General features: G+C 44.7%; 5 protein-coding genes across 5 annotated transcripts; 3 read left to right on the forward strand and 2 right to left on the reverse strand.

The window, feature by feature from the left end:
- Positions 1 to 337: 337 nt before the first annotated feature.
- LOC131291249 (la-related protein 7) lies at positions 338 to 2,220 on the forward strand. Its single transcript, XM_058320441.1, has 3 exons — positions 338 to 538; positions 597 to 1,455; positions 1,527 to 2,220. The coding sequence occupies exons 1-3, from the start codon at positions 358 to 360 to the stop codon at positions 2,179 to 2,181; spliced, it is 1,695 nt and encodes a 564-aa protein (XP_058176424.1). The 5' UTR covers positions 338 to 357; the 3' UTR covers positions 2,182 to 2,220.
- Positions 2,221 to 2,360: 140 nt separating this feature from the next.
- Positions 2,361 to 2,951, reverse strand: LOC131293038 (NHP2-like protein 1 homolog). The gene is made up of 2 exons (XM_058321117.1): positions 2,934 to 2,951; positions 2,361 to 2,880 (listed from the first exon to the last, which is right to left on the reverse strand). The coding sequence occupies exons 1-2, from the start codon at positions 2,949 to 2,951 to the stop codon at positions 2,500 to 2,502; spliced, it is 399 nt and encodes a 132-aa protein (XP_058177100.1). The 3' UTR covers positions 2,361 to 2,499.
- A 571-nt stretch (positions 2,952 to 3,522) lies between these two features.
- LOC131289408 (SNAPIN protein homolog) lies at positions 3,523 to 4,043 on the forward strand. The gene has a single exon (XM_058318660.1). The coding sequence runs from the start codon at positions 3,544 to 3,546 to the stop codon at positions 3,940 to 3,942; it is 399 nt and encodes a 132-aa protein (XP_058174643.1). The 5' UTR covers positions 3,523 to 3,543; the 3' UTR covers positions 3,943 to 4,043.
- Positions 3,864 to 4,986, reverse strand: LOC131289397 (ribonuclease H2 subunit B). Its single transcript, XM_058318649.1, has 2 exons — positions 4,953 to 4,986; positions 3,864 to 4,887 (listed from the first exon to the last, which is right to left on the reverse strand). The coding sequence occupies exons 1-2, from the start codon at positions 4,984 to 4,986 to the stop codon at positions 4,055 to 4,057; spliced, it is 867 nt and encodes a 288-aa protein (XP_058174632.1). The 3' UTR covers positions 3,864 to 4,054.
- A 2,305-nt stretch (positions 4,987 to 7,291) lies between these two features.
- LOC131285019 (transcriptional activator Myb) lies at positions 7,292 to 12,854 on the forward strand. The gene is made up of 8 exons (XM_058313883.1): positions 7,292 to 8,214; positions 8,317 to 8,466; positions 9,935 to 10,858; positions 11,221 to 11,481; positions 11,643 to 11,878; positions 11,980 to 12,283; positions 12,387 to 12,542; positions 12,631 to 12,854. Exons 1-8 carry the CDS (start codon positions 8,125 to 8,127, stop codon positions 12,757 to 12,759), a joined length of 2,250 nt encoding a protein of 749 aa, XP_058169866.1. The 5' UTR covers positions 7,292 to 8,124; the 3' UTR covers positions 12,760 to 12,854.
- The last annotated feature ends 48 nt before the right edge of the window (positions 12,855 to 12,902 follow it).

The following is a 12,902-nucleotide window of genomic DNA, read 5'->3' on the forward strand; positions in this document are numbered from 1 at the left end:
AACGGAAGACTGTTTGTGGTTCGTTCATGTGAGTAAATCTACTGTTAAGCATATTGTAGCTAAGAATAGATGGTTAAGAGAGCAAGTAAATAAACATGAAAAATAACGGTAACTCTAGAGAAAACATTAATTTTCGCACAGATTTGAGCAACGGATATTTTGAAATTGAGTTAAGTTACGTAGTTTTTAGAATTACTGGCAGCACTGCATCTTCAAGCTTTGAGCAAGATTCATACAACAAAACTTTTTGCCCTATAAACCTTGGGTGTATGTCATTTTTGCCGGTTGTTTGTAATCAAAACACTGCTGTACTTTTTACAAGTTCTCTAGTAAAAATATACTTCTTCGGTTAACATCATGGCGTCCGAAAAACAAATAGCTGCAAGTGATGATAGTAAGGATAAAACGAACGTGAACAAAGGTCGGCACCGAAAGAAGCACAAGTATAATGCCATACGAACGCAAATAGAGTTTTATTTTTCCGACGCAAATCTCAGCAAGGACCGCTACATGGGGCAGTTGATGCAAAATGATCCGTGTAAGTATTCCATTCTACTCAACGTTCTCCAATGTTGACTGATTGTCGGCTATTGTAGGTATACCGCTGGAAGAGTTTCTAAAGTTCAACAAAATCAAAGCTCTGGCGTCAAATGTGGAGGAAATTGCGACGTCGTTGAAAAGTTCCACCTTTCTTACCCTGTCGGACGATCAGTCCAAGGTCCGACGCACCACAAATCCTTCGATAGCACGGGACAACGAACCGTGTACCTTGTACGTGGAAAGCCTGCCTCCGAAAGCAAACCATGATTGGGTTCGAAATGTTTTTTCCGCCTATGGTAAGGTGGCGTATGTATCGCTGCCAACGTTTAAACACTCGAAAAAGATCAAAGAGTTCGGCTTCGTTGAGTTCGAAGAGGAAGCGAGCGTCCAGAAAGCCCTGAAAGCGTTTCAAACATTTGGCGGGGTGTTGGCGTTTGAGACTACCGATCCGGCAAAAATGGCTAGCATTAAAACGTTCGATCAAGAGAAGCGAGAGTTGGAGCAACAATCAACCGGGGGTCTGCTATCCATGACGGAAGGCAAATCAGAAGATGAGATACATGTAGGCTCACCGGGAATTAAGGAAGAGGAACAATTTGTTGTTAAACAAGAAAACGAAACAGACCCTCAACCTGGCGAGGAATCCTTGGAACCTCCTGCAAAGAAAATTAAAACTGATACGAGTGAAGGTGAAGACACGCAAGATGAATCCCACACTGATCTGGAGGACCCAACCGAGGAAGAAGAAAATGAAACGGAGAAGGAAGCGGAAAAGGATGAATCAGCCCCGAGTACCAAACAGGTTTCCACGGCACAAGAAGGGAAGAAAAAATGTCGCCAAAGGAAGGGCTGTAGTACGATAAAGAAAGAACTGCAGTTGGATGATAAGATGTACGAGTTAAAAATAATGACCAAGTAAGTGAGACGATCTACTGCAATTAGGGCTGTTGTAAGTACATTTTTTTTTTTCATTTTTATATTTCTAGACAAGAATGGCGACGGCTGAGAAACAAGTATCTCAACCTACAGCGTAACGAAGCAAAGAAATTGAAAAAGCTATTCGCCCATTCCGACAAACATCCCCAACGGGGTCATCCTAAGACCAACGCTTCTAACGTGGTCGGTGGAATCGCTATGAAATCTATTAAATCTTCCCCAAGAGTCAACTTCTACGGTGCTATGCCGATCGAAGACGATCAATCTGAGATGGAAGAGGCAGTCCATCAGCCAGAAATGGCAGACGAAAGCGTCGCCCTTACGAAACAACCACTGTTTTCCTTCGAACCGGGGCTGATAGTGAGCGTTAAGTTTCGCGAACCATGCGTGGATGTGAAAGATTTTCGGGCCGAACTACGGCAGTACCCTTACGTAAAGTATATAGACGTTAAGGAGGGCGCATTTGAGGCATTTGTGCGTGTCGACAAACCGGCTTCGGCGAACGCGCTTGTGAAGGAGTACAGCTCGGCTGAACATAGTGCCCAAATACTGAGCGGGGAGCTGGAACAGCAGTACTGGAATAAGATGATGCGTGATCGGGACGATAAACTGAACAAGCGCGTTAAACCGGAGAAAGTGCGGGGCCGTACGAAGCTGATTCGTAAAATTGCCAGCCACATTAAATTTGATGACGATGATGACTGATAGGTGGAAAGTGAAACTGGGGAAAGAATAAAGAATGAATTACGATTATCTTTCAATTTTTAAATCACAAGATCTTTTAGAGACGTATTACCCAAGTAATTATCTGTAGATACATTAAAGATACCGTGATGTAGTATTTCTCAAATTAATCGGCGGAATATAAACACGTGTTTTATATGTAGAATGTCTTATTTTTATTCATTATCTGTATATGATTTAAACTGCAAAAACTGCGCCAAATATACTTTGTACTAGGAAGATACGTATATCCTCCCCCAAACAGAATGACTCAGTTAGCACACACCTTGCCCAGGTCATTCAAACGAGCAAGCGTTCGATTTCTTGCTGGATGGTCACGATCTGAGATTTGAGTTGGGAACCCTCGTCAATGGTAACCGAGCAGGCAACGATTGGGCGCGACACACCACAAGCACGGCCGAGCGCCTGCTTGGAACGGACGAATACGTACGGCACGTTCTTATCCTCGCACAGCAGCGGTAGATGGAGAATGATCTCAATCGGCTCGGCATCCGCAGCCATCACGATGAACTCCGACAGGCCACGGTTCAACGTTTTAGTTGCCTCGTTCGCTCCACGGCGGAGTTGCTTATAGTTGACCGCTTGCTGAATGAGGGCCATGATTTTCGCGGTCAGTGCCTGCTCAGCCAGCGGGTAGGCCTTTGGGTTTACCTCTTCAGTCTGAAAACAAAGAAATTAAATTGAACGGATCGATTAGTTCTCGTCAAGAAAACCAATAGGTTAGGATGCATAGCCCCGCCATGCGGCCATGCGTGCAATATCCAGCGAGAATTCCTAACTCATGAAGGTAGTTGCACAGTAACTTACCATTTTGAAGATTGTTGAGGTGATTGTTTTCAGAAAATAGGGTGAGATGTTACCGTAATAATAAGATTTTAGTCACTTTAGTTCAAAGCCTCGGCTAGCTGCTTCATCGGCTGGTGGAAAAATGTGTTTAAAGAAATGACAGGCCGCACGAAGCACGCGTTTTTTAAATGACAGTTCTTATCACAGCAGATTTACCAATTTCTAAAGCCAGTGCCACAGTTGCTTCATTTACGAAAAAGACATCAACAAAATGTAGAATTTCTATGATTTTTAAAGATGGAATAATCGTACACGAAGGGTATTAAGTATTATTCATGTTTCAGCAATATTGGCGTTTAGAACTGTATGCAAAACTTAAATATTTGGCCAACTCCCTGTGAAAAAAAGATGCCTTTCTTTTTGTACCGAAACTGAAGTTGTCAAAGATTGTTTTTCCTTCGCGTAAACAATAGAACTAGAAAAAAGTGTGTCTTCTGAAAGGTTTTCCGGAAAAAACATACTATTGTGCGCACAGATATGGCCGACGACCATTCCGATAGCTCGCTAACATCCATCGACGATGAAGAACGTACGGACAACACAGAAAACCTATGCGAAAACCCCACCAGGGACATTCTAACCGAAGGATTTTTTCGGCTGTTCAAACCAGTTATCGACGATCTCGAGAACAACATTCGTGGAGCGAGCAAAACCCAGGATGATTTGCGGCAACAGCTCGATGAATTATCCGGAGAAATGAAGAATCTTAATTTCGAAAACGATCCTGTGCTTCACGAATACTTCAAACGTATGGTTCGCGTGAAACAGAAGGTGGTAGTAATAATGAATATTCTTCAGGGGGCCCAAGAACGACTAGTCATGCTTTGCCAACAACAAGAGCAACAAAATGTTTCGGCCGAACCTCCCGCATCATAATCGATACACAAATGACAATGCTGTGCTAACAATATTTAAGCTTTAATTGAACAACTCATTCCAAAATTGTTGCTTTTATTAAACAGTGAAACTCTAACGAACATAAAATGTGTTATTTCTTGAAAAAACTAGAAATGCTCTTCGATCCGCTGGCTGCCTTGGCAAGCGCTTTGGCTTTCGCGGATACCTTTTTCTCTGCGGCCGGTAGTTTGATGGGTGTTGTTTCGTGTATGTCCTCTTTTTTAATTTTCTTTAACACTGCGGATTCCAAATCGACAGCAGACTTACGTTTTTTGGAAATATTCTCATCTTCGGGAAAACCGAGCGCTACCGACAATTTGCGGCAAACTTCGAGCGAGACGTAATCGCTGACGATTCCGTAGGCCGTCTGAAGAGCGACGCACGCATTTTCCTCCAGTTCATTCTCCTTCTCCTCCTTGATTAAGTTCATAGAGCGTGCCGCTGGTCCATCCTGCTTACTTACGACTCTGCTTAATCGCTTGCATTTGGCTACCAGCCACGCCAGAGCCTTCGTTTCATTGTACTTGTAGGCAACGATATTTCCAGCTCTTTTTTCATCCGCTATTAAGCTTATCCTAGAGGATTCCAAAACCTCCACGAGGACTGAGGTGGTGAGGGGAAACTTATCATCTACGAAAACTTGATCCAATGGTACCGCCTTTTCGCTGCAGTGCTCTTCTAGATACGGCAGCGCGAGGAACAGCGGATCGATTGGTGTGGGAATAAATATTTTTCCATTGGAACAAACGGTCTCATCGATGAACCATGATCGATGCTGCTCGTTGAAACAATTCACTTCATACAAGACACTTGGTGTTTCTTTGGAGTCGTTACGTCGCAACAAATATTTCGAAGGATTCTTCGTGGCTGGATTCCTCAATGTTAAAATCTTTAAACTGGAGTCACCGTTATCGATTAATGTGTCTGAAAGGAAATAATAAATGGCATTATTTTGGACATAGCACATTGTAAGGAGTCATTTTAATTGCCTTTAAATACAAAAAAGAACTTGTTAGACGACATGATCGTACACAAACCGCAGAAAATCAAAACAACACAACAAAACGCCGGAATTTGGCGGAATGCCTTGTCCTATGAAGAGAGAATTGAGAATTGAAAATTCTCTCGCAACATCGCAAAATCTCTCTTTCGAAGAGAGAGATTGCGCTTCCGAACCTTTCGAACTGGGTTTTCCAGGGATTATGTGAAAATGACATTTTGCCTTGTCCTATGAAAAAAATATCGCTATCGTTCTTGATCGAAAAGGCAGGGAATTCGAACAACAATTTTCGAATCAGATGCGAGATTCGAACTCGATGCGAGTTTAGTTCTGATCCGATGATTATATCGAAGAATGATAAAAAAACCTAGACCTTTGAGAAATTTACCTTTCTGGAAATTAGACTCCATATTACTTTCTGAATTAAAAAAATTGAACAGAATTGATGCGTTAGCAAGCTATTCCATTTGCAATATGGTACCACATTTTCAGTAGTTTTACGAATGCATTGATCAAACTGAGAACCCCGTTTTTAACGCTCGTACATAAAAGCAACAGTGTTAGCCTTGTAAGTAGGATTCCATGTGCAATGATAAACCATATGAAGCAATAAAATAGTCTTTCATGCCGTGTATTGTGAATTATTCCGTTTTTTCAACCGGTTACTCAAATTCAAACCTACATTTTTCGATGGGTTCATTTTGAGCTTGGTGGGTTCAGAAAGATACGTACACCGCTTGCACTTTTCAGCTGTCAGAAAAATTGAATAGCGAAAACGGTCCGCAAACGCGTAACGACTAGGACGTTCCCTAGTATTCAATATTTTAAGCATTTATTTTTTATCTACCGTATTAGATTCTATCGGAAGTGTACTCATAGTCGATACGTGGACTCGGTCGAGAATGCAGCAGACCGCGCTAGATGTGCTGTAGATTGCACCCAAAATACGCCATTGCCATCAAAGGAAGCGGAATGGTGGCATCGCTGATTGCTTTCCCATCTGCCGATCTGCGTGAGGTGTAACTTGAGGTGTGTACCGTTCTTCGCTATTATACACCGGTAAAGCATTCCGTATCGCGCTCGGGGGATGAAACTGGTTACTGATACCGATGGGAAAGGTTAAGCATCAAGCTATTTCGTGATATATCCTGCTCCGTGTTTCTACTTTTGATAGTGAATGTTTACTTGTTCATGTCCCTCGTGCACCGCGTGCCATCTAGTCCAACTAGCGCATTGGAGTATATAGCTTAGAAATTGGATTGTTTACCTTCCGGAAGAGCAGTTAGGCGGCCCCAAACCGTTCGAATCGTTGTGGATTGCCATCATCGGCGAAGCCAGTGTTATTGTAGCAGGCTTGCGCAATTGTGCATTTTACCACATCCCGCGAAGGAGTGAAAGAGCACGAGCTAGTAGACATATCTGGTTTGATAAGCCCAAGGAAGACCGCTTAAAATCGCACTTGCCATCGGAAGTGCGTAATACTGGACGGCTTGAGCTACAAGTAGCACCATCCGGGAAATTGAAACCCCTGCCGAACGAGCGCACAAGGGGACAAACGTAAACAGTGCAGCAAGCGGACCAAAAGGCGCAGCGCAGCGAATGATTCTAAGACAACCCCCTGGGTTTGAATGAGGGGAACGATATTTTCATTCAACGTCCACCCGTTTGCACTGGTGAAGGCCGGATAAAAAGAAAAAAAAAACAGCCCAACTTTACCCGGCAGAACAAGGGACACAGCACAAACGGTGCGACCCTCTTCAGCTTTGAGCGTCGTTTTACCACACCGAATATAAAATCGGACCCCGGGACGACGATTCCCGTTTGCTTTTTGAATCGTGAAAAGTGCGCGGTGCAAAAAGTATTAACCAAAATCGGGAACCATACTTTGTTGTATGTTTACGTGATTGCGTCCGTGTATGAATGCGAAAGTGTCTCATCGCGCTAAAGGACATCCAGTAGTAGTCGGTGGGTACTAGTTGCTCCGATTGCTAACATTTGACGCGGAGGTGTTATGCATGCGCCAAGCACTTTCAAAAGTCGTGACTGCTTCACCGACATTCGTGTAATCGAGTTGTGAAGGACGATCGAGCGATTGGTGACGGAAAGTTAAGTAACACTCAGGAAATTGAAAAATCCTAGCAGGCATTATCTCCATACAGTGCACGTGTGTGAGTCTACTCCTGCGGCAAAAGGAGAGATAATCACCGAAGGAGTAAAAGCGATCGAGCACGAGCTGCACGTGCGAGCAGTAGGCGATCAAGTCGTCCTTTTTGTGTTCGAGTGTGCGTGAGCGGCACAAACGGGTGGAAGAGTAGAGAGCGAGAAAGAGGAAAGGATAGATAGCACCCTCGACGAGGAACAAGCGGACCCCGCATAGCCTAGTTCTGGTACAGTTTATATGTGTATGTGTGTGTTTGTGCCAGTGTAAAAGAACTAGGACGAAACGGGAAGAAGACAAGCGGGACGCAAAACAACAGGCGCAACATAAGGGACAGGCGCCCATAGGAAGTGGTGCAGACGGGGGCAAGGCAAGGGGTGAGGTGTATGCGCGCGCGGAAACAAAACATCTGCCGTGTGGTGGAAATAATAATTAAGCACACGGCATTATGATATTATATGTACGTACGTACGTATGCTAGCGCTGTCCCGCATGAAGTGTTACTAACGAAGAGCAGAAAGGAAGGAAGGATACGGAACCGACGTGTGCGGGAGGGTGAAAGCGTGTTGTGTTGCGTGGAGGACGAGCAAAGGGTCCCGGGGACAAGAACGCTAGGGGCGCATCTTCAAGCACCGTGCGCATAATCGACTACTTTGCGCGGCGCAGGGGGAAACACGTTCTCACTACGGTAGGGTGCTGAAATAGGGACGCCCTAGCGAGCGAGGACCCTCGCTCCGGAACTGGCACAAGGTAGCCCAGGGGTGTGCGTCGGGCAGCGGCGTTCACGACGTGTTCAATCTTGCAGCTCGCTTGTGTGTACAGAGCGTCATCGTGTACGTTTGCGTGTGTGTGTCTGTGTATGTACATGTGTTGTTGTTGACAAGCAAAGGACGAAAGTGCAGCCCTGAAAGTGTTTTGCGTTGGGTTAGAAAGTTGATTGAACTTTGCGCACATCCTCGAGGAAGACGTTTCTTTTGAATAGGAGATCGTAGCATAAAACAAAATGTACGCGACCATGGAGAGCTCGGAGGATGATAACTCCGATCACTCGCAGGGTGATAAGTCTAACAAATCCCGCTGGACCAAGCACGAGGTAAGAGACACGACATTAGGTGCAAAAGATCCTCGCTACATACACTTAACGTAAAAAACGTTTTCTTATCTTTACCTCCTTTCCACGCACACACACACTCAGGATGCCGCCCTCAAGCAGTTGGTCGAGCAGTACGGGGAACGGTGGGAAATTATCTCCAAACTGATGCGGGAGCGCAACGATGTTCAATGTCAGCAGCGATGGACGAAGGTGGTCAACCCGGATCTGATCAAAGGTCCTTGGACAAAGGAGGTTAGTGTGTTGTGTATGTGTGGGCTGCGAAAGCTTGCAAAAACTTTATACATCAGTTGGTAAAGGACATCAAATCTTAAAATATGATTCAACATTGGAGACCAATGGGTTGGGCTGTACCCGATATCGTACAAGAAATATAGTCGATCGGTACTAAATTAAAACAAATACAACAATCCATTTGTTCACGAATGATCTTCTCCGATCAATATCAAGGAAAACATAACATGTAAGGAACTTTTTATGTAAATTATCATTAGTATTGTAAAGCATGAACATGATTGAATAGGTCAGGTTTTATTTCTTCTTATACCCAATGGTTTTCCCCTATGGTTAATTTTTCTAGAAAATTCGATACTCACACGGAGGAAAGGTCCTAGCAGAGACATTATTCGAAACAACCAAGCGTAGAAAAACAATACGATCCTTCGCATCACAGCACAAGGGGGAGAAATTGCACAATAATAGAAATTTTCTTACAGCAACGCATTGCCATAACTCTTTCCCGCAGACGAGTTCTTTTCTTGGCACCCCTTCGAATATTTTCTTGTTTCATTCCTCCTTTCGTTGCGCGATCTTATTTTATTTGTTTCCGGTTGTCTTCTGCCTGTACCTTGGTGACTTGTGCCGTAAGCACAGGTTTTTAGATCGTCGATTAAGGTGTAGAAGAGTCTCGGTAATGTGTCCCCCTTTCGCCTTAGGAGACCCGTAGCCGGAAGCTGTTCGTTATAAAATGCGGGAGTGTACCGCGCGGCTGAAAATATGGTTTGTCACAGAAAACCACAAAAGCACAGAAACTTTTAACAAAGTCCTCAACCAGGGGAAAGGTATCCATGCATAAATGAGGGTACGCAGCGAGAACTTTCTTTTTAAATTTTCAAGTAGAATGGGCACCGAATTGTGACGATTTCGTGGCCAGAATCAAACCCAAACAACATTAGACTTATAAGACTAACATAAAAAAACGTCTTAAATCTTTACGCCAGGGTAGTCGAAGGTAACGAATTGGACCACATGACCAAACTTTTTTTAAATATGTACATTCGTGTTTGGCGCTACGAGAAAGAACAAGAAAATTAGCGGAAGTGGATCATTATTGTGAAGAACAAACGGAATGGAAGATTACTTTCGTCCGATCCTCCGACCATCCATAGAACGATCGTGGAAGCGATTATTTCTATCCTGTTTCCGATGACGCAGCGATAAAAAGCGTTCAAAATAGCCTGTACATGGGTTTCCTCGATCAGGGATCGGCAAAGTCTGGCCCGTCTGTGTACTTGAATTTCAGTCAAGTTCCCTTTCTTCGAGTGTTTTAGCTTTTTTTTACAACTTTACAAAGTTTGTTAACAAGACTACTCACTTAATATTCTTAAGATGATCGCTTTAGTTAGATAAAGAAATGGTAGAGCTAAAAGTAAAAAGTACTACAGTCATCTGTATGAAATTTCTTTCTTGGTAACTATTTTAGGAGGATGACAAAGTCGTGGCACTGGTTGAGAAATATGGTCCAAAAAAGTGGACCTTGATCGCACGCCATCTGCGCGGTCGTATCGGCAAGCAGTGTCGCGAGCGCTGGCACAACCACCTGAACCCGAACATCAAGAAGTCGGCATGGACCGAGGAAGAAGATCGAACGATCTACCAGGCGCACCAGAAGTGGGGCAACCAGTGGGCAAAGATAGCGAAGCTGCTGCCCGGCCGAACGGACAATGCGATCAAGAACCACTGGAACTCGACGATGCGCCGCAAGTACGAGGGCCCCGAAACAACGCGCCGGCGAGTGAAATCGTCCATCCCGCTGCCGCTCGTGCATCCACCAGCGTTACACCCACACAACTCGTCCGCACCGGCCGAGCTGACCGAGGGAAGTGGCGCGAGTCGCGACTCACACCACCAGCACGTGGCCAAGGAAAGCCTGCAGAACATCATTCGTAAGAATCGCAAGAAACCTTCGCTGGACGAGAATATGTTCGCCGAGGAGTACCCGATCGAAGAGGGTCACATCGAGGATAAGGTGGCCGTTTCGACCGAGCACGGTGACTTCCTGATCAGCCCCATCCCGCACCGGGAGAAGCAATACCTCATCGAGCCGGTGATGCCAACGAAGCAAAGTGCAAAGCTGCTTGCCGATAGTGTCGTCGGTGGCGACAGCAACAAATTGGTGGCATCGTTCGCGTTGAACAACAATAATAACAATAACACCATCGCGCACTCAACGGCACCGGGAGGTGGGTTTGGGTTGGCGGGGCAGCAATATTTGCCGGCCAATATCGATCTGCACGAGCTCATCAATGCATCCCGGAGTGACGAGACGAGTGGCGTGGGTTTGGAGAAAAAGTCCACACCGAACATCCTGCGAAGAAAACGGAAGCTGCTTGACGAAAACGATGCGGTAAGGACAGGTTTTTCTTCATTTTTTTGTCATCTTCATCTTGTAACTGAGAAGGTGCCCGCCGGTTTGGTGTATGATTTAGGATTTGTTATTATTTCGAACTATTCTCTTTCATTTTTTTCGATCATCAACAATCGTTGAATTTAATTGTAAAATTGGGTAGAATCAAATTCGTAACCGTTTCATTTTACCGAAAGTTCCGATCGAAACAATCTTCAATTTCCATGGATTGTTGCGATTTGAAAGATCATTTATTTTGACCCAAACGATGGACAAATGAATCCCATTCGCCAAAAATGAACGCTAGACTTATTCCTGTTTTGATCCGTTTTTTTAACCTAAACTCTCCTTCACTTAAATAGAACGAGCTTCGCAGTATGCAATCGGTCTATCCATCGGACAAGGACAGTGAGAACGTCCATGGTGGCAGCGATTCCCGTGCAGCGACCGGTGGCCCCCGAGGCGATGGTACCGAAAAAATGCACCTCCTTTCGCCGTCCATCACGCCGATCAAGCCGTTGCCGTTCTCGCCGAGCCAGTTCCTGAACTCGCCCAGCTTGAATTTGTCCTTCGATCAGCTTCCCGCCAGCACGCCCGTCAAACGAGCCGCAGTGAAAGTACGTGTTGCATTTAAAGTATTTATCTTTCTTTGACCAACACTCGTTTTTTTTGTTTATGTTCCTATAAGTTACTTTTTTTACTCAAAATATGTGTATGATTTGTTCATGCGAATTCCATTTTTCATTTATTGAATCATTTCAAACATTCGTTTTCGTGGCCACAGAATGACACTAGTCTCCTGAGCACACCAATCCCAGCAAAGGACAGTCAAATGGTGCAAGTTAAGAAGGAGGCACCATCACCATCGACCGAACCCCCGAAACCTGGCACCAACAATGAGGAGGATGGTAAAATCAAAACCCCACTGAAGGACGGTGCAAAGGGTTCGACCCTAGAGCCGCGCACTCCAACGCCATTCAAGAACGCCATGGCCGAGCTCGGAAAACGGCGCTCGGAAGTGTGAGTGTTGGATCTTTCTTTTTTGTTAATGGGCTTCATGTGTTTATCGACAACGACATTTGATTTGTCATTTCTTTTTTCTCTTCCCTTTAACATAACAGTTATGTGCCACCAAGTCCTGCTGGGCTTGGAGAGGATATTGCCGAAATTATGAACCAGGAGCAGGCGAAGGAAAATTCTGCCGATTCGTCGTTGGCCGGTAGCGATACGTCCACCGGTAACAAGACCCAGGCCACCAATGGATCCCAGGAGGAGAACAAAGAATTGGCGAAGGACAACACAACCAATACTAAAGTTCGCCCGAAACCCGTGTCGCCATCTGCACTCGAGAAGAGAATGCGGTCAACCTCCACCCATGTTAACAAGTGGAACAATTCAGAGATGAGTTTGTTTACGGAAACACCGGTGTGTAAAACATTGTGATGTTTTTTTTTTCATTATTTATAATATGCGTAACATTTATTCTTCATTCTTTTCTCTTTCGTAATTCTATTCTCGGTGATTACAGAGTAAATCGCTTATGTCTGATTCTGGCGATACCCTTTCACCGTCATTTCGAGATCCGATAAGGGAGGCGGAAATGCTGCTGGAAGCGAACGAGGACATAAAGGATACAATTTCAAACAGCTCCTCGAAGCAATCCAATCCGGCTAATAGCACCACCGTGGTAAGTGCACACATTTTCGCGTACAAGTGGGAGGAAAACATGTGTCTCCTTAACTTAATCCTCATTCTTGTTCTTCCACCAACAGCCGATCGATTTGAAGTGGGAAAAGTACGCCTGTGGCAAAACGCGCGACCACATACAGTTGTCCCACCAGGCACATAACATCCTCAGCAAAAAATCGCTTCAGCCGAGATCGTTGAACTTTTACAAGTAAGAGTGATGCTGAGCCGAGGCAAACGGGAGAACCTCTTTTGCGCTCCTAGGCTCGCAGAAAGCAATCGTAGCTGCAATTTGAATTTGTATCAAAATATGATTTAAGGTTACAAAGTACCCCTTTGCAAAGTTTCGCATATTCGC

The sequence above is a fragment of the Anopheles ziemanni genome, chromosome 2 (assembly GCF_943734765.1).
Source record: "Anopheles ziemanni chromosome 2, idAnoZiCoDA_A2_x.2, whole genome shotgun sequence".
In the NCBI taxonomy this organism is placed as follows: domain Eukaryota; kingdom Metazoa; phylum Arthropoda; class Insecta; order Diptera; family Culicidae; genus Anopheles; species Anopheles ziemanni.

Bases quoted from the DNA above. Each gene is read 5' to 3' on its own strand.
- LOC131289397 (XM_058318649.1), bottom strand. From the start codon at position 4,986: ATGTCGTCTAACAAGTTCTTTTTTGTATTTAAAG. The intron at 4,888-4,952 runs GCAATTAAAATG...ATTTCCTTTCAG, and splicing joins GTTCTTTTTTGTATTTAAAG to ACACATTAATCGATAACGGT.
- LOC131285019 (XM_058313883.1), top strand. From the start codon at position 8,125: ATGTACGCGACCATGGAGAGCTCGGAGGATGATAACTCCGATCACTCG. The intron at 8,467-9,934 runs GTTAGTGTGTTG...TAACTATTTTAG, and splicing joins AAGGTCCTTGGACAAAGGAG to GAGGATGACAAAGTCGTGGC. The intron at 12,543-12,630 runs GTGGTAAGTGCA...TTCCACCAACAG, and splicing joins ATCCGGCTAATAGCACCACC to CCGATCGATTTGAAGTGGGA.
- LOC131289408 (XM_058318660.1), top strand. From the start codon at position 3,544: ATGGCCGACGACCATTCCGATAGCTCGCTAACATCCATCGACGATGAA.
- LOC131291249 (XM_058320441.1), top strand. From the start codon at position 358: ATGGCGTCCGAAAAACAAATAGCTGCAAGTGATGATAGTAAGGATAAA. The intron at 539-596 runs GTAAGTATTCCA...CGGCTATTGTAG, and splicing joins GTTGATGCAAAATGATCCGT to GTATACCGCTGGAAGAGTTT. The intron at 1,456-1,526 runs GTAAGTGAGACG...TTATATTTCTAG, and splicing joins GAGTTAAAAATAATGACCAA to ACAAGAATGGCGACGGCTGA.